General features: G+C 41.8%; 1 protein-coding gene across 2 annotated transcripts in view; it reads left to right on the top strand.

The window, feature by feature from the left end:
* LOC144496092 (tyrosine-protein kinase Tec-like) overlaps positions 1-26,415 on the top strand; it is a 172,820-nt gene that overhangs the window by 32,988 nt on the left and 113,417 nt on the right. For both annotated transcript variants that reach the window (XM_078217060.1, XM_078217069.1), the window contains exon 3: positions 12,028-12,132. In XM_078217060.1, coding sequence (XP_078073186.1) covers positions 12,028-12,132 — 105 coding nt within the window. The remainder of the gene's footprint in view (positions 1-12,027; positions 12,133-26,415) is intronic.

Below are 26,415 nucleotides of genomic sequence, written 5' to 3'. Positions count from 1 at the left end.
AAATTTGGGTAAAAATCTGATTTCTTCGTTCAATCTGTTTGCATTTTTTCCTTTTAAGGATAATTTCTGTATAGTCTTAAGTGTTTGTATGATACAACCTCACATTTCTCATTGCCTTACTGAAACATCCAAGCATTTTATAAATGATTATCGAGTTTTTAACTCCAAGCTCTATCAAAGAATCAATTTTATGTTGGTCATTCCTGCTGCAAAGCGAACTTCTTGATTTGTGTTATAAATCTAAATTTTATTGGTTTGAACTTGTGATCCCTTGTCTTGCTCTCAAAATTTAATTTAAAGTGATATTCTGGAATTACTCTTTTCACATCCTTTTGTACTTTAGACTACCTCTCAAATGTTTCCTTTCAAGGTTGAAGAGTTCATTCATAACTGAGTCCAATTTTAATCAGCATTGTTCCCATGGTTCTCTGCAGTGCTTGCCTATGAATACCTATGAAACAATGGTTCCATATCAGCTATTTTTCCAGAACTGCACTACCTTTCCTGATGTGATTGTATTGAATGCTGTGAGAGGGGAATCACCTTCTCCGTGAGTTTAATTACTGAAAATTCATGTACTGTTACAGTTTGATCCTTTATTGGAGTTTTGAATCATGCTTTGTATAGCTTACTCATTTCAATGATCCACAATTTTAACCTGGGGTGGATTAGGGTGGACAGGAATCTCCACAGATCCTTGGCAGGAGGTCTGGAGTATTTAATGTCTCGACCTTATTTAAATTTGGACTGCATGCAGAATCAGACAACCTACCTACATGACCCATGCAAATGTTGACATGATATGTGATGCCTACCTGAAGTGGAGATGCACCTCTTAAAGTGAAGTTACTTTCCCTGCTTGCACTTCCAGTTAAACAAGTTTGCATGATTTTTTGGCAAAGTAAATGATGAGTCACACAGCTAATCTCTGCTTTTTGAGGTCCCTGTTGCGTAAGTGAGGGACAGCAGGGAGCAGTTCTTTACCACAATCTGCAATGGTATCCCAAGGCCAGGATAAAGTCGGCTTGGAAAGAGGTGACTGATAGGATCTTTGTCAATATCGCCACTCCTGGAACTTGTCTTCAATGCAAAAGATATTCAATGACCTCAGAAGCAACAGCAAGCGAGGGTCTTCACCACTTGCTAGCATTTTTGCAGCATTATCTGACATCCTTCCATCACTCAGCAATTTGCTCCCACATTTACCAATCACAAGGTGAAACTGAAACTATTGTTCTTATTCTAAGCAGTCTGTTTTTTCCTCTTTACACATGTTACCACTTGAACATTCACTGCATCCACCACTGCTTCCTCTTTATGTATAAATTCTCCTCTTTCCATTTATCACTCCCCAACCTCATCCCATGTTACTTTTTCTCCACTCAGTGCTATATGCACAAGCCCTTCGCATCTTTATTATCTTCTCAACAGCTACTCACTGACTCCCGGCTTCCTTGCACAGAACATAATATCAAGAGATCCAAGTCAGATGGATTGTAGTCCCCAATATTTTAGACATTGCAAGTAGAGCAAAAAGCTGAATATGTCAGTAGGATGAGATGTGAAGGCATAGGACCCTTAAAAGGTGAAGGGGGAAAAGTTTGTGCGGAACCGTTAGAAATGGCGGAGCTGCTTAATGAATACTTTACCTCGGTATTCACGGTGGAAAGGGATCTGGGTGGTTGTACTGCTGGTTTGCGGTGGACAGAAAGGATCGAGCATGTGGACATAAAGAAAGAGGATGTGTTGGAACTATTGAATGGCATCAAGGTTGGTAAGTCGCCGGGACCGGATGGGATGTACCCCAGGTTACTGTGGGAGGCGAGGGAGGAGATTGCGGAGCCTTTGGCGATGATCTTTGCATCGTCGATGGAGACGGGAGAGGTTCCGGAGGATTGGAGGATTGCAGATGTGGTCCCTATATTCAAGAAAGGGAACAGGGACAGCCCGGGAAATTACCGACCGGTGAGTCTAACCTCAGTGGTTGGTAAGTTGATGGAGAGGATCCTGAGAGACAGGATTTATGATCATCTAGAGAAGTTTAGTATGATCAAAAGTAGTCAGCACGGCTTTGTCAAGGGCAGGTCGTGCCTTACGAGCCTGGTTGAGTTCTTTGAAAATGTGACCAAACACATTGACGAAGGAAGAGCGGTGGATGTGGTCTATATGGACTTCAGCAAGGCGTTCGATAAGGTCCCCCATGCAAGACTTCTTGAGAAAGTGAGAGGGCATGGGATCCAAGGGGCTGTTGCCTTGAGGATCCAGAACTGGCTTGCCTGCAGAAGGCAGAGAGTGGCTGTGGAGGGGTCTTTCTCTGCATGGAGGTCAGTGACCAGTGGAGTGCCCCAGGGATCTGTTCTGGGACCCTTGCTGTTTGTCATTTTCATAAATGACCTGGATGAGGAAGTGGAGGGATGGGTTGGTAAGTTTGCTGACGACACCAAGGTAGGTGGTGTTGTGGATAGTTTGGAGGGATGTCAGAAGTTGCAGCGAGACATAGATAGAATGCAAGACTGGGCGGAGAAGTGGCAGATGGACTTCAACCCGGATAAGTGTGTGGTGATCCATTTTGGCAGATCCAATGGGATGAAGCAACAGTATAATATGAAGGGTACCATTCTTAGCAGTGTAGAGGATCAGAAGGACCTTGGGGTCCGGGTCCATAGGACTCTTAAATCGGCCTCGCAGGTGGAGGATGCGGTCAAGAAGGCGTACGGCGTACTAGCCTTCATTAATCGAGGGATTGAGTTTAGGAGTCGGGAGATAATGCTGCAGCTTTATAGGACCCTGGTTAGACCCCACTTGGAGTACTGCGCGCAGTTCTGGTCACCTCATTACAGGAAAGATGTTGAAGCCATTGAAAGGGTGCAGAGGAGATTTACAAGGATGTTGCCTGGATTGGGGGGCATGCCTTATGAGGATAGGTTGAGGGAGCTTGGTCTCTTCTCCCTGGAGAGACGAAGGATGAGAGGTGACCTGATAGAGGTTTACAAGATGTTGAGAGGTCTGGATAGGGTAGACTCTCAGAGGCTATTTCCAAGGGCTGAAATGGTTGCTACGAGAGGACACAGGTTTAAGGTGCTGGGGGGTAGGTACAGAGGAGATGTCAGGGGTAAGTTTTTCACTCAGAGGGTGGTGGGTGAGTGGAATCGGCTGACGTCGGTGGTGGTGGAGGCAAACTCGTTGGGGTCTTTTAAGGGACTTCTGGATGAGTACATGGGATTTAATGGGATTGAGGGCTATAGATAGGCCTAGAGGTGGGGATGTGATCGGCGCAACTTGTGGGCCGAAGGGCCTGTTTGTGCTGTGGCTTTCTATGTTCTATGTTCTAGTCCAGACAGATAGGTTCTCCATAAAGCAGGCTTATAATAGTGTCCTGAAGCAGTGTGTCTGCATATTACTTAGGTACTGAAGATCTAGTTTCATGGCTCATGGTAATGTTTAATTCTGGAACAATTGTTGTTGTGATCAGGTAACTAAAGCCCAGCATTTTAAAGATTGTCAGAACATCTAAAAGAAAATGTCAGCTCTGATGGTTACTCATGTTTGTTTAATAGTGTCAGAATAGAAATAATAGAGCCATAGAAGCTGGATGGCTTACTTAACTGGAGAACATGAGATGTAATGTGCACACTGCTTGCCAGGAAGTTCAGTCCAGAGGGATTCTTTTGGATGTTGGAGCAAAATTAATTTAAAAGCGTTTGGTGAACTGAGAAGCTGTGTGATCACGAAGATGGGTGGAGTTGTTATCTGTGTGTTTGTCGGGAGAGAGGTTTGTTTGCAGTTTGGACCTCATGTAGTTTGCAGCTCGCAGAAGACTTGAGAGTGTTTAGCAGGCTCTGGACAGAGCTTGGGAAGAAGCCTTGAAAGTGAAGAATTGAAATTCCTCATGAGGGAGGAAGAGTTTTGGTGATATTTTATGACTAACAGTAGGCACTGATGTCTGGGTGAGTTGCCGAGAAATTTGTGGTATCTGTCTTGATTGCATCTGCCACTTAATGTGTAGTGTTGTTTTTTTTTTTGACCACAGATTGTGTTAATTCAGATTTACCTTGGGTTTATTCTAAATGTTAGAGTATATGATAGATCTTGTTTATTGCTTTACTTTTCTGACTTTGTATAGTAAACTTTAAAGTTACTTGCTGCAGAATTCCAAGCCTCTGGCCCCTCTTTGTAGCCAAAGTATTTATATGGATGGTTCAGTTAAGTTTCTGGTGAATAGGTAGGGGAGCCTAAAACTAGAGGGCATAGGTTTAAGGTGAGATGGGAGAGATGCAAAACGATCCAGAGGGGCAATTTTTCTCTGAGGATGGTGAGAGTCTGGAATGAGCTGCAGAGGCAGTAGTAGAGGTGGGTACAATTTTGTCTTTTAAAAAGCATTTAGACAGTGATATGGGTAAGATGGGTTTAGAGGGATATGAGCCAAATGCGGGCAATTGGGACTAGCTTAGTGGTTAAAAACCAAGGCATGGACAAGTTGGGCCGAAGGGCCTGTTTCTGTGCTGTAAACCTCCTACGACTCTAATCAACCTAATCGCACATATTTGGAGTGTGGGAGGAAACCGGAACACCCCAGAGGAAACCCTTGCAGACATGGGAAGAATGGTGCAAACTGCACAGTCACCCAAGGCTGGAATTGAACCCTGGTGCCTGGCGCTGTGAGGCAGCAGTCCTAACCTCTGTGCTGCTGTGAAGAAGAGAGGGAGGGTCTGACACATCTGTGTGACCTGTTTTCATAGGTTACAAGAAAACTGATTTGGGAGTTTAGTAGATTTATAAATTTTATGAAATTAACATTTGGTTTAATTATTCTTTTTTGTTTGTAGTGACCATCATTGGTGGAATAGTTTTTTGGCATGTGCACTCTGCCTTGTTCATCAGCCCAGACAGCGGGTTTTAACAAGAATGATGACCATGCTAGATCAGATTTCTTATAAACAATTTAATTAGTGACATTAATGCTAGATTAATGGTTTCCTCCCACAGGTTTCCTCCCACAGTCCAAAGATGTGCGGGTTAGGTTGATTGGCCAGGTTAAAATTGCCCCTGAGATGTGTAGGTTAGAGGGATTAGCGGGTAAATATGTGGGGGTAGGGCCTGGGTGGGATTGTGGTCGGTGCAGACTCGATGGGCCGAATGGCCTCCTTCTGCACTGTAGGGTTTCTATGATTTCTATGATTAAACATAGTTCACCCTCTTCTTCCAGTGTAACTTCAAACAGAAAGAGGGACTCAAAGAGAGCACTGACCCATGTACTTTAAGAGATTGAGGCCCACAGTCATGTGGTTATTCCAACACCCATTTGTTTCACTTGTCATTGAACAGGATGTTTCAAATTCTTTAAAGCAGAGGCATAAACAACAGCATATCTGAGTTGATGCAATGAGGAAGTTAAACACATACAAAAAGGAAGCTCCTACAAAGTGTGCTTGATCAAACGGCAGCATTATTTTCCATAGAACTTTTTTTTTGTATTGCAGCACAGAAGGATGCCATTCAGCTCATTGTGTCTGGAAGCAAATTCCAGAAACTGGAAGCAGGAGTAGGCCATTCTACTGCAATCTTGAAGACATTCAATGACCTAGCCTATACTGCTCTCAGTAGAAGAGAACTCTGAACACGAACAATCCTCTGAGAGAAGAAATTGCTCCTTATCTACATCTTAAATAAGAGGCCCTTATTTTTAAACTGTGCTTCCTATCTTTAGACTTCCCCCACAATGGGAAACCTCTTTTCAGCATCTACCCTGTCAGAATTTTAGATGTTTCAATAAGATCACTTCTTCTTCCTCTAAACTACAATGAGTTTAAGCTCAACCTTTTCTTTATAAGACTACTTCTTTGTAATAGATCAAGGGCGACTCAATGGGGCTTGAATCAACGATAGGCTTTATTGCCAAATAAAAATGAATATATATATATATATATATATATATATATATATATACATACAAGGTCAGAAATTACAATGCGACTTCTCTACTTGACTCCCTGGCTCCAACTGAGTGTCTCTCCTTGACCGTGGTATGTACCCTCCTGCTGATTGGCTCAGCTTCCTGCTGCGATGATCCATAGGGTCCTTGCTGCTAACATAGCTGTTGGGAAATGCAAACCCCCCTTTAAAGGGCCATGCTATGACACTTGTTTCCCCAAAAATCTGAAATACTCCTAAGGAGAAACAAAGAACAGGGTTAGTAAGATATACAATAGGCCCTTGCGCAAATAGGCTGTCAGGAAGAACCAGTGGAAAATTCATCAAAGATTTAATCAGTCCTGAGACTTCTGAGCTGTGATAGAGTGGATCAGTTTTCTGGTAAGCTCTTCTACAGTAGGGTCAGACTGGACAGACCAAACGGGTAGGCTAATTAATTACCGGATCCAGTGGCTCTTCTGGTTCCTCAGTCTCCACATTCTGGTCCCACATTCTGGCTACTGAAATCCCAGTAGCCAGACCTCGTATCCTTAAACTATCTGCAAAGGTCATTTGTGGATCCCCTGTGTCCATTGCTGGTTTCCTCCTTAGATGATCCATGTGTTTCCTCAGCCTGCAGCCATGTACCTCTATGATGTGTGAGACTGGTCCTGTTCTCAATTTTACTAGCCATCCACGTTGGGCCTGCTGTATAATTTCTAGCCAAGATGGCATCCTCCACTTTAAACACTTTTTTTCTTCCTGAATTGTGATTTTGTTTTTGGGATGCTTCCCTGGCCTTCACCCTCCCTAGTAAGAAGTTTAACAACACCAGGTTAAAGTCCAACAGGTTTATTTGGTAGCAAAAGCCACACAAGCTTTCGGAGCTCTTAGCCCCTTCTTCAGGTGAGTGGGAATTCTGTTCACAAACAGAGCTTATAAAGACCCTCCCTGCCAAGTTTGGAAATATTGTTAAAGAAAATTTTTAAAGAACATCTACATTGTGGCAAATCCACACAATATTACTTTATTTTGGCTTACACTGGCCATTGGGAATGATCAGAAGGATCTGCTCAAAGTTGTCCTGTTACAACGGTCTTTTATACAGATCATACGGATATATTCAAGTCTGTACAGATCTGATCACATTCTTCAATACAATGGATTTCCTACCTTGTTTACCCAATAGGTCTTTACCAGAATACAATTACACCCATAACCAAATTACTTATGCGGTTGTAGCTTTTTTTCCCTAGAGCATTCCATTCTTTGTATGCCTTCATTTTATTTGAGTCATGCTATCCTCTCTCACCCCTGTCAAGCCATGCTAACCCATATTTTCTGAATTAGCCCTTTATTTATATTCTACTTAACATTAAGTAGAATTTTCCCATTCTTTCCGCCACGGGATTCATAGCGGGCAGGACACGGACCATGCCTTGGGGCAAGCGTGGCTGGAAAGTCCCACCCATCATGTCCATAAACGCCATCCCATCAGTAACTGTCGGCACGATCCCGTAGTTATGTTTGGAGTGGTATTGTATGACGATAGAAAATTGGCTACATGTAAAGTAAGAGGCTTATTTACTTGTTTTTTATTGATGACTCCAATGTTTGTATTGCATGTTCTGCCAGCCCATTTGAAGCTGGGTCGTAAGGTGCGAACCTCACAGCAAATGCTGTTGGACTTGCCCCTCGCACCTTAAACCTCGGCCCCCTAGTAATTGACTCTTCCACCCTGGGAAAAAGCTTCTGACTATCCACTCTGTCCATGCCTCTCATAATCTTGTAGACTTCTATCAGGTCACCCCTCAACCTCCGTCGCTCCAGTAAGAACAAACCAAGTTTCTCCAATCTCTCCTCATAGCTAATGCTCTCCATACCAGGCAACATCCTGGTAAATCTTTTCTGTACCCTCTCCAAAGCCTCCACATCCTACTGGTAGTGTGGCGACCAGATTTGAACACTATATTCCAAGTGCGGCCTCACTAAGGTTCTATAAGGCGTCAACATGACTTGCCAATTTTTAAACTCGATACCCCGACTGATGAAGGCAAGCATGCCGTATGCCTTCTTGACTACCTTCTCCACCTGTATTGCCACTTTCAGTGACCTGTACACCCAGATCCCTTTGCCTATCAATACTCCTAAGGGTTCTGCCATTTACTGTATATTTCCTATCTGTATTAGACCTTCCAAAATGCATTACCTCACATTTGTCCAGATTAAACTCCATCTGCCATCTCTCCGCCCAAGTCTCCAACCGATCTATATCCTGCTGTATCCTCTGATGGCCCTCATCGCTATCCGCAAATCCACCAACCTTTGTGTCGTCCGCAAACTTACTAATCAATCAAGTTACATTTTCTTCCAAATCATTTATGTATGTATATGTATATATATTACAAACAGCAAAGGTCCCAGCACTAATCCCTGAGGAACACCACTTGTCACAGCCCTCCATTCAGAAATGCTAAGCATTCTATGAAATGTCATGTGCATTCAGATGCAGAGCCTTAACTCTGTCATCTTAACATTTTTGCAATCTCTGGCCTTGTCTGCTTGTGCACAATTATATTTTTGTAATCTCTGTTCCTTCCTGGCACACTCTCTGGTTATTATCCAAATAGCTGCCCTGTCCTATTGCCTCTAATGTTACCCTTTGATTTACTACCTCCTCTCACATCCCTTCCCCCACTCTTTAGTTTAAAGGTCTCAACTGTTCTTGTTATTTGATCCATCAGAACTCTGTAGCTAGCTCAGTTCAAATTCTATATTACCCAATTCTCCTATTTTATATGTTCGTAAATCATGTTCAAAGTTATGACATTTAAATGACGAATTGAAGTCACCAATTCTGGGCAGCCATGCATCATGATTTCTTTGGGACCCCTATCCCCAGCCATGCCACCAGCTGAGTAATATTTCATATGATCTTGAAAAAGAAAAAACATTCTGAAACTGAGACACTGTTGGTGATGACAGTGATGCAGTGTTGGAGGAGGCGGAACTTGCCATCTGAATGGCTGTTTCTGTGACCCCAATTGGAGTTGCAATCCTCCATTTGCAAATTACTGTTCAAAACCAATCTGCATCTCTCTCTGCCCCTCCCTACCCCTTTAGCATGCTCTTTGAAATCTATCTCTTTGACCAGACTATCCTAATACCTCCTCATATCTTGGTGTCTTGGTTAAATTTTGTCTACTATCAGTCCTGTGAACTGCTTTGAGACATTTTACTCTGTTAAGGTGCAATATAAATACAAGTTACTGCTGAACTAGATTATTGATACAAAATGCTCCGAAAATTTCATTTTTACAGCTGCCAGTCCGTTAATGTTATAAATAGACAATGTCTTTTTACTTAAAATGAAGTTGACTTGATAGATCGCAAGTGACCTCCTTTTGTGTAGATATTTGTCAAATATTGTTGTCAACACAACATGCTACCTACTTGCAGCCAAAGGAAATATCCACTGGCGTGATCTTACAAATTACACTGTCAGATAATGCTGGTTGCATATAGAAATCATTTAAAACAGCAAGCAGCACAAATTTAACATACTATCTGTAACACTCTGGATTAATCGTGTACCGCAGTCCCTGCATCTGTTTTCAGCTCTTATTGAAATTCTCCCTCATGAAGTTTACTGAAGGATTATTGACCTCCATGATCAATTCCCTGCGTAATCCTCCATCACCAAACCATTTGCACAATTCATGCTGAGGCAGATGAGGAATAACTATAGAGATTAAGGTTGACCAGGAAGATATATTGTCAGTTGTAAATGTTATATTGGCACTGCCGGTGGCCTTGAAAACCATGTTGACTCTGAATTTATATGCTATGTAGGATTATGCCAATAATTGGTAACATATATGGCATGATCTTGTTGTGCCTGCTGCACAGTCTGTTTTAATCCTTATATGGTGGACAAATAACTGCGAGTAGACATCTTGTTAGTACAACCAATATTTATTTAAGACACACAATCAATAATCATCCACCCAACCAACAATAAGTTATCTTACAGAAAATACTAGAATTCAAGTCCAATACAAGACCTTGACTTAACTTTGCGTGACTGGCAAGTACCCAAGCAGATATTGGCCTTTATCTGTGCATCGGTCTTGGTCGCCCTCGGCGTAGTCTGGTCTGGCACTCTGGCTCTGGTCTTCCTTTCTTCTCGGGTGTGGTGGCTCTCCTCGTGCTGGTCGTCACTGGCGATGGGCACCATTATTGTAGCCCGTTCGTGGGGTCAGAGAGAGAGAGATTCCTGGTTGCGCAGCACCCTTTATACCCCATTGGGTTTCGCGCCCCTTTTGGCCATTGCCAATCAATCGATCAGGACTTGATCACCCTGATCAATAAAGCCCAATCAGGTGCTGCCACACCGATCTCTGGGTGTGTACCCAACAGCCATGCCTGTAGGTGCTCAAGGCACATAGAGTTCACACCTTCCCCCCCCAAACAAGGGGCCACAGTGCCCTCGTGTCTGGTAAACAACCCAGTGTGATCAGAAAGTCTCTTTCATCTTGGAGATGACCCATATCCTGTTTATTCACTCGTCAAGGTTGCAGCCTGTTTGTCTCTGTCTTTAGGTTGCCGCCTGTCGTTTTAGTTTTGCCCAATTGTCCCAGAGTGCTTTGCAAATCGCCATTTTAGATGGCCTGTTTGGCCACAATCTCAAGGTCAAAATGACCATATATATATATATATATATATTACCAATATACACATTGGTAGGCTCATGAAGGAAAATTTCTTGCTGCAGTTACCCTGCTGGACCTAATGTGAACAGCTGCTGTCCAGCCCCAGGGTCGTTGGAATTTGTGTCCTTGGTCATTTAAATAAAAATAGGACATCTCTAATACAGACCTGACAGGCAAATAAGCTGCATTTGCAGGTTTGTCAGCCTTGCATCTATTTTTGGTGGCTCAGCCATCAGTTCCTTCTGATTGCCAGTATACAGATGGTCCCAATTGTTGTTCAGAAACCTAGGTTTAAAGGTGTAATAAAGCAGATGAGTTAGCTTTTAGTTTTTAGCCTGCTGCACAAACCCCAGAGACTCTTTTTTTAGTTAGCTGATTGATTGGAAGGGGCAATCCACAATAATGTTCCCTTGAAGCTGTGAAGCAACCTGAAAGTACCTGCAGTCCTCACACAAATTGGACACTTTAAGTTACTACGAGGGTGCATACTTGTATAATCTTCTACGCACTCCAAACAACAATACAAGGTATGCTGGTCTACATCACCATTTTTCTGGCTGTACTGTGCTGCACAGCCTGGCAATTATATAGTACAAGAAATGAGTGGAGTTCAATTAAATCGTCCAAGGAAATCTAAAAACAACTCTGCTTCTTTTGACCGGTAGAGCATAAAATAGAGTTAGATTTTAAGAGAAGGTTAAGAAAATCAAGACTCAGTAGTTCTTTCCTTGGTCTTATTTAATCTTGTGTTGAATTTGAAACCTTATCTAATTCCCATAGTCATAGTCAATATAGCACCTTGCTACAGGACATCCGGTCCTCAAACGTGTAAAGCCCCTCAAGTAAAAATATTGTCCCTATGAATTTCTCCTCACCTAAATTGTTTTTAATAGCCATTTGGCCTTTCTTGTCTCTTCTGCCATTCAATCAGATCATTGCTAATCTGATTGTGATCTCAGCTCCACTTTCATATCTGCACCCCCCCCGCCCAATCCCTCTCGCTAAAAGTTGATGCAACTCTTTGGAGTCCTGCTATTTATTGCTATTGAAAGGTGCAGGGCCTACAATATGATTGTAATGCTGACACTCAACTTGCAGATATAAACTTATTTAGGTAGAAGGTCGTCCTGGGTGGTGGCACGTTGACGGCCTGTTATATGCCACACTTGTATTTCCACTGAAATCTATGAACATCTGGTGGGGCACACATCAGGCAGCCAATGAGATACTGTCCATTTGATACAGCTGACCAAAATGATATTCTGGAAACTATCTTTTGTGTGGATCCTCTCCTAAGAAGGGAATATACTGAAATACTTCTGTTATAATTCATGGTATAAGAGAGATTGAAACTTAAAATATTCCTGATGCATTATTTATGGCACTTTTTTAAATCTTTCTCCAGAAAAAATACAAAAAGGGCTCAGTTGATTTACAAAAAATCAAGTGTGCAGAAATTGTCAAACACGACGGTGGCCCTATACCTTGTCAGAACAAGTATCCTTTTCAGGTATGTCAAATTGTCATCATTCTTTTTTCTGATTTGCAGTTTTGTTTTTTCTTAGGATGTGGGTGATACTGGCAGTTTTGTATTTATTGTCTGGGCTTAATTGTCATTGAAGTGGAACACCATCCTGAACTGCTATACTCTGTGTGCTGTGAAATGGTAGCATGCATTAATGCAGAGATTCAACAAACATGTTGTAAATGCAGAGTGGTTAACTGCCTGATGCGTGTTATCACACACGAGGCTTGAGATGCTCAAGGAAATAAAGGCTTTTATTTACTATTACAATGAAGCTACCATGTATAGTACACGATCCCAGACTGAGGGGTCCCAGACAGAGCAGTGACCTTTATACCTCTCCCAGGAGGCGGAGCCCGACTGGGATGTACCATAATAACTATAATACAGATGTAACAGCCCAACCCTAACCCCAACAGCAACAAGTAGAACAACCCATCCCTAACCCCAACAGCAACATATATACATACTCGTAGTACTGGCCAGACCCTGGCTCAGTACTGCCTAGTGGGAACCAACGATGGTTCCCCACACTGCCATATAGATTGGGATAAGGAGACAAGCTAATTTCAGGAATGTAGTGAGATTTTCGTGTGTTCAGCATTGTATTCTGCAACAAAGTATCCTTAAATTGACCAAGGGACATGTCATGTTGGATTTGATAAGCCAAATTAGTTATCAGCCCAACAGTGTCTGAACATTAATTTAATAGCAATCATAACATGCTTCAGTTCAGTGCCGTGTGGAAAGGGAGAAACACTAAATGGAAGTCCGGACATCAGTCTGGTGAGAATAGGGTCAAGGGAGAAGCAAGCGGGTCACATTGACAAGATGAACTTAAAGAAAGCGTGCAGGGTGAAAGTAGAGAACAATGTGGGTTAAGAGCATGAAAAATCTTAAGAAGTTTGATAGAGTGGTTAGGCAAAGAGAAGGAATTGGGAGAGACAGCTGTTGGATTGTATCAATGGATTGTGACAATTCAATGAACTTTGCATATTTGTTGGAAGTAAGGGAGAAGGAGACAAATGTTCCAACTTCCAAAGTTTTGTTGATTCAGGTACAGGTTCTTTTAAACTAGAAAATTGTACCTTCCTTAAATAGTGAAATAATACATGAGGGGAGAAACCAGGGAATAATAGACCAGTTAATGTAAAATCTGTTGTCAAGTAATTACTAGAGTCTATAATTGGGGATTGGAATAACCAAACACCTTAAAATTCCAGCTGATCACAGACAGGCATCATCAATTTATAAAGGTTAGGCCATGCTGATGAACCTGATTTGAAAATTTTGAAAATATGAAAAAATAGCGCACAGGGGACTCTGATATTTTTATTTGGACTTCCAGAAGGCACTTGATAAAATGGCCGATAGAGATGTTTAACTGAAGTTGAAGCTCATGGATTTGGGGGCACATTTACTAGATTAGGAGGCAGAGTAGGATTAATGGGCAGGTATAGGTTATGAATAGTGGCCTCCCACAGGCATTTGTGGCGTGGCCTTAATTATTCACGCTTTTTTTAATGACTCAGATGACACAATACAGAAGTCTCCAAGTTTACCAATGTCACAAAGATGAAGCATTGTAAGCATAAAATTACTAGAGAAACGAATAGATTAAGCAAATGAGCAAAACTTTTGCGAAATTTCTGTATAGACAAAGATGAGATCATCCACTTCGTAAATGCTCTAAATTATTTTGACTCTGGTATATGGAACAGCATTGCCAAGTTTGCAGATGATTCAAAACTTGGCAAAAACATGATGAGGATAGTTATAGATGTAGTTCAATGGGAAGACAGTATACCATAATTGACATAATTTTGAAAAGTGTAGATGAGCAGAAACAACTTGGTATCCATGTACTCAAATCCTTGAAAGGTAGCAGGGAAAGTTGTTAAAGTGGTTTTAAAAAAACACAGGGATTACTTGAGTTTGTGAATAGAGGCAGATAATATAAAAGCCAAGAGATAGTGCGAGTACCTTAAAAATCACATTAGATGCCAGCTGAAGTCCGGTGGACAATTCTGGGCCACATGTTAAAATTTCAAATTTAACACAATTTCATAATTTCAGTTGAGCATTGTCAATCAGGATCATCAAACAACATTTAAAATAAAGTTTTAAAGTTTACTTATTCGTCACAGGTAGACTTAGATTTACATTGCAATGAAGTTACTGTGAAAATCCCCTAGTGGATATGTTGAATTTAGTCAGAGTTTTAAGATGGTTATAACATACTATTTACACAGCAAAAATAGATAACTGTGACAAGTAGCGATTATCGGCCAGGACAGCTGGCATGTTTTCTTCTCACTTCTTCCTTTTTTGGGTGTGTTGCTGTTTCTTGAAGTCTTCTGAACAATCGGAGTGTTTGACTGAAGTTAGCATGGATCCACTCTTGAAAGCTCTTTTTCCTCCAAAAACTCACCCTTCATTTTATTTTTCAAGTGTGTACCCGGGTGTTGCATTGTAAATGTTCTTTCAATATAAAGTGTCCAAGACAGACACAACAGACCAAATGGCCTCATTCTGTTCTTGGAATCTATGATTCATTACCAAATTGCTTCTTACTGTTCTGGCTCATTGCCCTATTGCACTTGCCCTTTTTGACTACTCTCTTGCTTTCACTGTTGTTGATGGTTGTTTCCTGCCAGACTTCATTGACACTGGATGGAAAGTTCTATTGCAATCTTCATATTCCTTTAAACATGCAGAAAAGAACCCCAGATTTCACTGGCTCCTGATAATATCAAATGTGATGTGTCTCCAATCTACCATTAATTCTAAGATTAACTTTGTGTTACACATTCCAAAAGCACAACTGAAGGAAAGGCATTTTGTTTGTTGCATGCTGGTCTGTTATTGACACTCAGTCATGAATTATGGAGGAAATGTTTGAAATTCAGAGTCATGAATATATCGCTTTCACAATCTGTAAGTTGTCATATGATTAATATAGGTGGAAAGGGAACTAAAGAGTGACTGACTCAGCAGGAGTAGTTTCTACAGGCAATAACATAAAATTAGGCAATTGCTGCATTAGCAAAGCTTTAAACGGCCAGGTGCCTTTTTTCCTATTTGCATGTACTCACCTTAACGAAGAGGGGGGAAAAAAGGAAAGACTTCCTTTTATATAGTGCCTTTCATGACCACTGGATGCCTCAAAGAACTTTACAGTCAGGTTAACTAATTAGCATCAGTCACTGTTGTAATGTAGGAAACTTTGCAGCTGAGTTGCGCACATAAAAGCTCCCACAAATAACAATGTGATAATGACCAGATCATCTGTTTTTGTGACGTTGATTGAAAGATTGGCCACGGTTAACACCCCTGCTGTTCTTCAAAATAGTGCAATGGGATTGTCATACCCGAATACCATATCTCTCTTTTTACACTACACCACCATTCCTTGTGACTTCCTTAAACTTAGAACTAAAATGTATTGCCTTGGATTTACTGACATTGAATTCCATCTACTACTTGTTTATATATTTTACAATTATATCTGCATTCAGCTGCATGCAGCTTCCTTTGGGCACTGTTGCTGCACTGCATCATCTTGCTGCACTGCATCATCTTGCTGCACTGCATCATCTTGCTGCACTGCATCATCTTGCTGCACTGCAGCAACTTGCCAAGGTTCTGTCGGCAGCACATTCTGCCGACAGAACTCCCCCCCCCCCCCCCCCCCCCCCACCCCCCCTAAAAGACTAAAGTGTACCTGGCACATGTGAGCACCATCACCTGCAAATTCCTCTCCAAATTCCTCTCCAAGTAATATCCTGACTTGGAAATATTGCTGTACATTCCCTCTTGCTGGGTCAAAAGCTGCTCAATGGTTCAAGGAGGCAGGACACCACCATCTGCTCAAGGGCAAATAGTATACAGTATTGGTCTCCTTATTTAAGGTAAGTTTATACATACATACGTAAATAAATTGGAAGCCGTTCAGAAAAGGTTTACCAGACTAATACCTGGAATAGGTGGGTTGCCTTATAAGGAACGGTTAGACAAACAAACTGGCTTATATCTGCTGGAGTTTAGAAGAGTAAGAGATGATTTAAACATACAACATCTTGAGGGATCTTGACAGGGTGGATGTGGAGAGGGTGCTTTCTCTTGTGGGAGAATCTAGATCTAGGGGTCTCTGTTTAAAAATAACGGGTTGCCCATTTAAAATGGAGATGAGGCAAATTTCTTTCACTCAGGTTTATAAGTCTTTGGAACTTTCTTCTTGAAAAAGTTGTGGAAGCAGAGTCTTTGAAAATTTTTAAGGCCGAGGTGGATAGACTCATAGTAAGCAAAGAGGGTGATATGTTATTGAGGCGAGGTGGAATGCAAATTTGAAGTTGCTATCAGTTCAACCATGATCTTATTAAATGGTGGAGCAGGTTTGAGGAGTTGAATGGCTTCATATGTCGAGTACAAAGGAAGATGGTGGTAGTTGTTGGAGGCCAATTGTCTCAGCCCTGTGACATTGCTGCTGGAGTTGTCCAGAGTAGTGTCCGAGGCCCAATCATCTTCAGCTGCTTCGTCAATGACCTTCGTTGCATCATAAGGTTAGAAGTGGGGATGTTCGCTGATGATTCCATAACATTTAGTGCCATTCACAACTCCTTGGGAACTGAAGCGCGCTCTGTCCAAACAAAGCAAGACTTGGATAACATTTGGGTTTGGGCTGCCAAGTGGCTAGTAGCATTCATGCCACACAATGCCAGGCAATGACCATCTCCAACAAGAGAGTATCTAACCATCTCCCTTTAACATTACCACCATGAATGTCCCATTGTCAACATCCTGGTGTTTATCAGTGACCAGGAATTTAACTGGCCCGTAAAAACACTCACTGCAAGAGCAGATCAGAGGTGGGGAATTCTGCCCGGATTAACTAATCTCTTGAGTCCCCAAAGTCTGCCTACCATCCATAAGACATAAGTCAGGTGTGTGAGGGAATGCTCTCCACTTAGCTGGATGTGTAAGCTCCAACAACATGCAAGAAGCTCAATGCCACCCAGGACAAAGCAACCCTCTTGATTAACACCCCACCCATCACCTTAACCTTGCATTCCCTTTTACCCAGCCACCTCCCCCCCCCCCCCCCCCCCCCCCGCCCCCAATTCATAGTGACTGCAGTGTGCCATAGCAAGATACACTGCAGCAACCTGCCAAGCCACCTTCAACAGCACCTTCCTAATCCATGACCTCCACCATCTAGAATGACCAGGGCAGTAGATACATGGGAACACCACACCCTGCAAGTTCCCCTCCAAGCCACAGGCCATCCTGACTTTTAACTATATTGTCGTTGGGTCAAAATTCTTAAACTTATTTCTTAATAGCATGGGGAGTACACCTACACTAGATGGACTAAAAAGGCAAATTTCACTTTAAATAGCCAGTGCAACAAAGATGCATCTTAACACAAACACAAGCATTCACATCATTCCCTGCACAATTGTGGCACTATGTCACTACATAGTTCTACAATATGCTGTTCTTTATTTGGGGTAGGTCAGGAGTCTGATTTGTTAACAGCTTTCACCTTCATGTTTCACTGATATGATAAACATCAACAAGACACACTTTTGTGAACCCCCTCGCCTATGGGCCACAAAAGTCCTGATGGTGTACATTTCCAGACTTCCTTTGGAAGTGATGAACCAATAACTGTTCATGGTTTGGTCTCTTCCTGGAAAACACTCAACTTTGCGTCTTTGAGATATTCAAACAGCTTTCCATATTTTTGACCTTTATAGCCAGCTTGCATAGTGCCTCCAAGAACTTGTATCTCCTTTTCTGCTTAGCAGAAAAGCTGTCCTCTTCCTAAGTGATTTGCTGCTGCTTCTCTCAATTCTCTGTTCCTCTTTCTGTCTGCCTGCTTTCTCTATGTTCACATCTGTACACTAATTACCTTCACCCTCCAACTCCTGCTCTTATAGTCCTCCTTTATGTCTGTCAGCCACGTGGCTTCTCCTCTTAACTTCCTCCTTGTTGGTACTGCTTCCAGGTCAAGGGTCACCAGGTTACATGGCCCAATATTGTTATCCTAGAAAATTAAAATTGATCCCTTTACAATTGATGCAAATTGCTCAAAGCCCCTTTTCAAACATTCTTAAAAATTATTACAGATTCCACAGATGTTTCAAAGAATTAGAAATTTATCTTACTGTACTGCTTCAGATTCAAAGGTCACCACATAGGAATTAGGAGCGAGATTAGTAAATTCAGCCCTTCAAGCCCACTCTGCCATTCTATATGATCATGGCTGATCTTCATCTCATCCTAACTCCATTTCCCTGCCTGTTCCCCATAGTCCTTTATTCTGCTTTTGATCAAATAGTTATCTATTTTTTTCATGAATCCATTGATTCTGCATTCACTGCACTCTGGGGCAGAGAGTTCCATAGATTCACAATCCTCTGTGAGAAGTCGCTGCTTCTTATCTCTCTCTTGATCTCCCCCCTCTTAGTCTACAACTGTGACCTCTTGTCCTAGACTGTTCTAGGAGGTGTAACATTTGGTTAACATTTACTTTATCAATCCCGTTGAGAATTTTATATACCTCCGTCAAATCCCCCCTCCCATTCTTCTGTACTCCAGCGAGTACAAGCCCAACCACTAAACCACTCCTCATGACAGCCCCTTCAAACCTGGAATCAATCTCGTGAACCTCTTCTGAACCACCTCCAGTGCCACCATATCCTCCTTCACGAAGGTGACTAAAACTGAACACAGTACTGTCTCACCAATGCCTTATACAATTGTAACAACACTTCTCTACTTTTATACTCTAGACCCTTTGCAATAAATGCCAAGATTCCATTTGCCTTCCTTATAACATTCTGTACCTGCATACCCACTTACTGAGACTCATGCACAAGAGCACCCAGATTCCTCTGCACAGACACCTTTTGAACCCGTTTCCTGTTTAATTAGTAATTTGCCCTTTTATTTTTCCAGCCAAAATGGATAACCTTGCATTTATCCACGTTAAACTCCATCTGCCAGATTCTGGCCCATTTCTCTAGCCTCTCAATATCCATTTGTAAACTTTTTATCTCATCACAGCCTGCTTTCCCACCTATTTTCGTGTCATCAGCAAATTTCGCTATGTTACATTCTGTCTCTGCTTATAGCTCATGATATGGATTGTAAATAGTTGTAGTCTGAGAACTGAACCCTGCGGGACCCCACTAGTTACAGATCACCAACTGGACAAGGATCCATCTGCTTGCTTTCAGTCAGCCAATCCTCAATCCAAGCCACTACTCTACCAACCCCTTGGGATCTAACCTTCTGGATTAGTCTCTTGTGTGGCACCTTATTAAATTCCTTCTGGAAGTCCAGATGGATCATATCCACAGGATCCCTGTTATCTACCTTGCTGGTTACATCCTCAAAGAACTCTAGCAGGTTTGTCAAACAAGAGTTGCCCTTCACAAAACCATGCTGACACTGGGAATTGAGCTTTGATTTTCCAGATGCTCAGTCACCTCCTTCTTAACAATTGACTCCAGCAGCTTTCTCACCACAGAGATCAAACTGACTGGTGTATAGTTTACCACTTTTTGCCTCACTCTTTTCTTGAATAAAGGTGTCACATTAACATGTTTCCAGTCTACCGGTACCTTTCCAGAATCCAGGGAATTTTAGACTATCATAACTAATGCATCCACTATCCCTGCTGTCACTTCCTTTAACACCCTAGGGCAGTGGTTCCCAAAGGGTGCGGCAAGAGAGGATGGCAAGTGTGGCGGGAAGATTCAAGGACAATCAAAGAAACATTTAAACATGGATTAGATATTTTTCCAAAGTGATTGTTTTATACTTTCTGGATGTCTCATGATCATATTATAAAGTAGTCGTGTTCTATGTTATGAATCAAGCTCTGCTAGGAGTTTTTTTTTGTTTATGAATGTATTTCTTATCAATAAAAAATTCGGTGTGACGCGAGCAAATTTTTATCCCAAAAGTGCGGCCCAGTGAAAAAAGTTTGGGAACCACTGCCCTAGGGTGTAGGCCATCAGGTCCCAGGGACTTACCTACTTTTAAACCCTTCACTTTACTGAGTACCTTCTCCTTGGTTCTAGTAATTTCACCAAGTTCCACTGTATTAATTGCAGTTTTGGGCAGAATTATTATCTTCTACTGTGAAGACAGAGACAAAGTGTTGATTTAGTGCCTCTGCCATCTCTGAGTTTCCCCTTATTGCTCCACCATTTCCATCCTTTAAAGGGCCAACATCTACTTTCACTATTCCTCTTTATATACTATCCCCTATATATACAGTGCCCTAATTTAGATTCCAAAATGAAGACTTGTGGAAAGTAATTAACTCCATTTCAAACATACTAGTGAAATCTTAACTCTTAATATTTTGAATACTAGATTTTGATTGCCCAGTATATTGAAAGCTGAATTCCCTTTGCTTTGTATTTCATCTCAGTTGATTGCTGAGGTGCAAAGCAGAGGAAAAATGAATGGAAACCCATTTTTGGGAATTGCAGGATTCTTCAATTTACAGGACATCACTGATTTAAATGTGTAGCTTTTCACGTCTCCACAAGAGCAAACATTAATATCAGTAATGATATTCTTCCTCAGCTCTTAAAAGGTTGAAGGGTTTTCTGTCGTACAATCTTACTAAAGTCGCCCAGATAATGAAACAAATGGAGATTCAGCAAATAATTAGGAGGATTCCGAGACCAAACCAATATTTTATACAAGTTGGCTCTGTTTCTCTCTCTCTCTCTGCCAGGTCCGATGGATGTTTCCTGCATTTTTTGTTTATATTTCAGATTTCCAGCATCTTCAATGGTTTTCTTTATTTGAAGTACTTTTTAAGCTTAGCCATTGTTAATGGTTTGGGAGGGCAGGGGAGCTGTTTTATGGCTATGATGATAATCAGGTGATCTGTTTCGATGATGTCTATTGAGGCATAAATATTGGCCCAGGACATGGCCATAACTCCTCCTGTAGACTAGATACAGAGGAACAAAGAAATGGAGGCTTGACTCAGTCCAATGGCACTTTGTACCTCTCGCCAGGTGGTTCAGCAATGGGATTGGAGTTAAGTCTGCTCTTTATCATGGTGAATGCTTAGCTTTGAGGTTGGTGATGAGGATTGAACGTAACTTAATTTTAATTTATTTTCATGGGACATGGATGTCGCTGGCAAGGCCATCATTTGTTGCCCGTCCTTAATTGCCCTTGAACTGATTGGCTTATAGGCCATTTCAGAGCCACACAATTGTGGATCGGAATCACATCTTGGTATGGATGGCAGATTCTTTTCCCCTAAAGGTCATTGGTGAACCAGATGGGATTTTAATCATAGAATCCTACAGTGCAGGAGGAGGCCATTCGGCCCATCGAGTCTGCACCGACCACAATCTCACATAGGCCCTATCCCCATAACCACATACATTTACCCTAGCTAGTCTCCCTTACACTAAGGGGCAATTTAGCATGGCCAATCCACCTAACCCGCACATCTTTGGACTGAGGGAGGAAACCGGAGCATTGGAGTAAACCCATGCAGACATGGGGAGAATGTGAAAACTCCACACAGACAGTGATCCAAGCCGGGAATGGAACCTGGATCCCTGGCGCTGAGAGGCAGCAGTGTTAACCACTGTGTCACCGTGCCGAGACAATTGATAGTTTCAGGACGCCTTTATTGAGACTGGCTTTCAATTCAAGATTTTATTAATTAAACCTAAAATTCCACCAACTGCCAGATTTGAACCTGTGTCCCAGAACATTAACCTGGGCCTCTTGATTACTGGTCCAATGACATTAATTTTGCAACACCACCTCTCCATAAGTAACATTTTGGAAATAATCAAGTTCATTTCTAGAGGAATAGAATCGAAAAGAAGGAAATTTTTTGTCAAACTTTCCAGAAACCTTGATTAGACCACACCATGAGAAATGTAGACAGTTCCAGCCTCCACATTCCAAAAAGGGCAGAGAAGTTCTGGTGAAAGTGCAAAAAAGATCCACTAGAATGCAAGTGAAACTAAGAGTCTAAAACAATTCAGAAAGATTGGCTAGGTTGGAGTTACTTTTTTCTGGAAAAAAAAGTTGGATATGGGGTGACCTAAGAGATGTAATTAAAATAATCTAAGGGTCTGATAGGGTAGACATATAGAAGATAATTCCACTTGTGGAGGAGACCAGAAATAGGAGCCATAAATTTAAGATAGTCACTGATGAATCTGACAGGGATCTAGAAGAATCTTATTTGCGCAGAGAGATAAGGAAGTGGAACTTGTTACCCCAGAGAATGGTTGAGATGAATAGTATAGATGTTTTAAAGGGGTGTCTCAATAAACACGAAGGGGAAAAGAATGGAAGGAAATGCTGACAGGATGAAGTAGGGTGTGAGGTGGCTCATGTGGAGCATAAACACCAGTATTGACCACTTAGCCAAATGTCCTGTTTCTGTGGTGTTATTTTTAAAAAATAATTTTATGCAGCAGACAGATGAGGGGAATTATGTATTTGTTGTGATGGCACAAAACCATGAAGAAGGAGTGTTATATACTTATGGAAAGATGCGAAATGGTGTGGGTGACAAAAGACTTTGGGGGGGGGGGGGATTCAACTTTATTGTTTCTCAAAAGTATGAGTGCAAGTGGATGAAGTTTTTAAAGAGCTGAGTAGAATTTTGGGTTTATAATTAAACTTTTGTGTACACCAGGAAAGTACTATGATTTGACAGTAATCCTGTAATTTAGCAGCAATGCAGTGAGGCTGGTGGAGTTTTGATGCATTTGGATCCTTTGCTATTGCATCACAGTGGGAAAGCAACCTGAGGTTGGAAGAACTGGTAATTAAATGTGAAGTTTGGCATACTTAGATTTGTCAGCAGTTAGACTCATTCCCTGCCCTTCTCCTAACATCAGGATGGAGACAAATCTCGTCCAACCACATCAGTTTGCAACTTTTTAAATGACTTCTGCAAATGCCAAAGCTGGTGTTCTTCAATTGTCGTTCAGACAGGTTTGTGTAATCTGTCTCACCTCTAAGCATTAGAACCATAGAACCATAGAAAATTACAGCTCAAAAACAGGCCTTTTGGCCCTTCTTGTCTGTGTCGAACCATTTTATGCCTAGTCCCACTGACCTGCACTTGGACCATATCCCTCCACACCCCTCTCATCCATGAACCCGTCCAAGTTTTTCTTAAATGTTAAAAGTGACCCCGCATTTACCACTTTATCCGGCAGCTCATTCCACACTCCCACCACTCTCTGCGTGAAGAGGCCCCCCCTAATATTCCCTTTAAACTTTTCTCCTTTCACCCTTAACCCATGCCCTCTGGTTTTTTTCTCCCCCAGCCTCAGCGGAAAAAGCCTGCTTGCATTCACTCTATCTATACCCATCAAAATCTTATACACCTCTATCAAATCTCCCCTCAATCTTCTACGCTCCAGGGAATAAAGTCCCAACCTATTCAATCTCTCTCTGTAACTCAGCTTCTCAAGTCCCGGCAACATTCTTGTGAACCTTCTCTGCACTCTTTCAATCTTATTTACATCCTTCCTGTAACTAGGTGACCAAAACTGTACACAATACTCCAAATTCGGCCTCACCAATGCCTTATATAACCTTACCATAACACTCCAACTTTTATACTCGATACTCCGATTTATAAAGGCCAATGTACCAAAGGCACTCTTTACGACCCTATCCACCTGTGACGTCACTTTTAGGGAATTCTGTACCTGTATTCCCAGATCCCTCTGTTCAACTGCACTCTTCAGAGTCCTACCATTTACCCTGTACGTTCTTCTTTGGTTTGTCCTTCCAAAGTGCAATATCTCACACTTGTCTGCGTTAAATTCCATTTGCCATTTTTCAGCCCATTTTTCTAGTTGGTCCAAATCCCTCTGCAAGCTTTGAAAACCTTCCTCACTGTCCACTACACCTCCAATCTTTGTATCATCAGCAAACTTGCTGATCCAATTTACCACATTATCATCCAGATCATTGATATAGATGACAAACAACAATGGACCCAACACCGATCCCTGCGGCACACCACTAGTCACAGGCCTCCACTCAGAGAAGCAATCCTCCACAACCACTCTCTGGCTTCTTCCATTGAGCCAGTGTCTTATCCAATTTACTACCTCCCCATGTATACCCAGCGACCGAACCTTCCTAACTAACCTCCCATGAGGGACCTTGTCAAAGGCCTTGCTGAAATCCAGGTAGACAACATCCACCGCCTTCCCTTCATCCACTTTCCTGCTAATTAGCAATGCATTGATTAATAAAGCATTAAAATTCTATTTTAAAAACTTTTACGAGAAGAGACACTACTGGGCCGGAATTCTCCCGTCTCATCCGCCACAGGAATTGTAGCAGGTGGACTATGCAAAGATCCATTGGGCGGGATTCTCCAGTTTTGAGGCGAGTGTGGCTGGAGAATCCCGCTCCCTATGTCTCACTCCTTCCCATGTGACTGTGTCAATAGCTGTTAATTAGAATGTTTACACTTGCTGTCAGCTGGGGCTACATATCAAAAGAAGGAAGGGGATTAATGGGATGTGGTTTAACTTGTTTTAATTCTGTGACAGAACAATGAAAAGTTTCCAGTTCTAACTTGAATGTTTAATGGACAGCATCTCTTCTACCTGCAAACACGTTGACTGTGCCAACCGTATTATCACAACACTGTGTACGTTTGCTATCATGTTGAATGGAAAAGCTGCCTAATAGTGACCAAAATGGTTTATTGGTGGAGTTAACAACTTGATATACGTGTGGTTTTCAAATGATTAGATAAGTCAAATGTAGGAGTGCACCAGCCTTTTGTTTGTCAATGATAAAAGGTTTAAAAATATACTATTTGAGTAAAATTGTTGTTGATACAATTCTTTTATGTGGCAGTTGCTTGAACTGATGCATGCAAAGCTCTGACCAAGGGTCATCCAGACTCAAAACATTGGCCCTATTCTCTCTCCACAGATGCTGTCAGACCTGCTCAAATTTTCCTGCATTTTCTCTTATTGCATGAAAAGTTATTGGCTAACTTCAATTGACGTTCACAGTTCATGTAAATGAACAAAAGAGATTAAGAACTTTTTTTTCAGTGAACCGAGACTGTCTTTCCTTTTGAAATGAAAGCCTCCCATTATCACCCCGTTTTGTTATTGGATAGAAAAGGCCCCTATTCGCTATTTTGTGTAGCCCCTGCTGATAGCAAGTGTAAACATTCTAATTAATTAACAGCTATTGACAGTCACATGGGAGAGAGTGAGGCATAGGTGTCTCTTCTCTTAAAGGTTTTTAAAATAGAATTTTAATGTTTTATTAATCAATGCATTGCTAATTAGCATACTTAGAGGTGAGACAGATTACACAAACCTGTCTGAACGACAATTGAAGAACACCAGTTTTGGTGTTTTCAGAAGTCACTTAGAAAGTTGCAAACTGATGCTATTGGACACGAGATTTGTCTCCATCCTGCTTTTAGACTCAAAAACAGAAAATGCTGGAAAATCTCAGCAGGTCTGACAGAATCTGTGGAGAGAGAATAAAGCCAACGTTTTGAGTCTGGATGACTCTTCATCAGAACCCCATTCTCTCTCCACAGATGCTGCCAGACCTGTTGAGATTTTCCAGCGTTTTCTGTTTTTGTTTCAGATTCCAATATTCACAGTATTTTGCTTTTACCAGTTAGACTCTGGGGTGGCACAGTGGTGGCGCTGCTGCCTCACAGCACCAGGGGCCCAAGTTCGATTCCTGGCTTGGGTCACTGTCTGTGCGGAGTCTGCGCATTCTCCGCGTGTCTGCGTGGGTTTTCTCTGGGTGCTCCGGTTTCCTCCCACAGTCCGAAAAATGTGCTGGTTAGGTGCACACACTGGCTATGCTAAATTGTCCCTCAGTGTACCCGAACGGGCGCCGGAGTGTGGTGACTAGGGAACTTTCACAGTAACTTCATTGCAGTGTTAATGTAAGCCTATTTGTAACACTAACTCATTCCCTGCCCTTGCCCTAACTGCTGACCAATATGTATGCCAAACTTCACATTTAATTACCTGTTCTACCAACCTTCAGTTGTTTTCCCACTGTGATGCAATAGCTAAGAACCCAAATGCTTCAAAACTCCACCAGCCTCACTGCATTGCTGCTAAATTACAGGATTACTGTCAAATCATAGTACTTTCCTGGTGCACAACAAAACTATAATGCTCTTGAATACAAGGGACCTAAAATTTATTTTTATGGGACAAAACTAATGTAATTCCA

The sequence above is a fragment of the Mustelus asterias genome, chromosome 1, assembly GCF_964213995.1.
Source record: "Mustelus asterias chromosome 1, sMusAst1.hap1.1, whole genome shotgun sequence".
NCBI lineage: Eukaryota > Metazoa > Chordata > Chondrichthyes > Carcharhiniformes > Triakidae > Mustelus > Mustelus asterias.
Note: the sequence above shows the minus strand (reverse complement) of the source record. Positions and strands in the feature narration are given on the sequence as shown.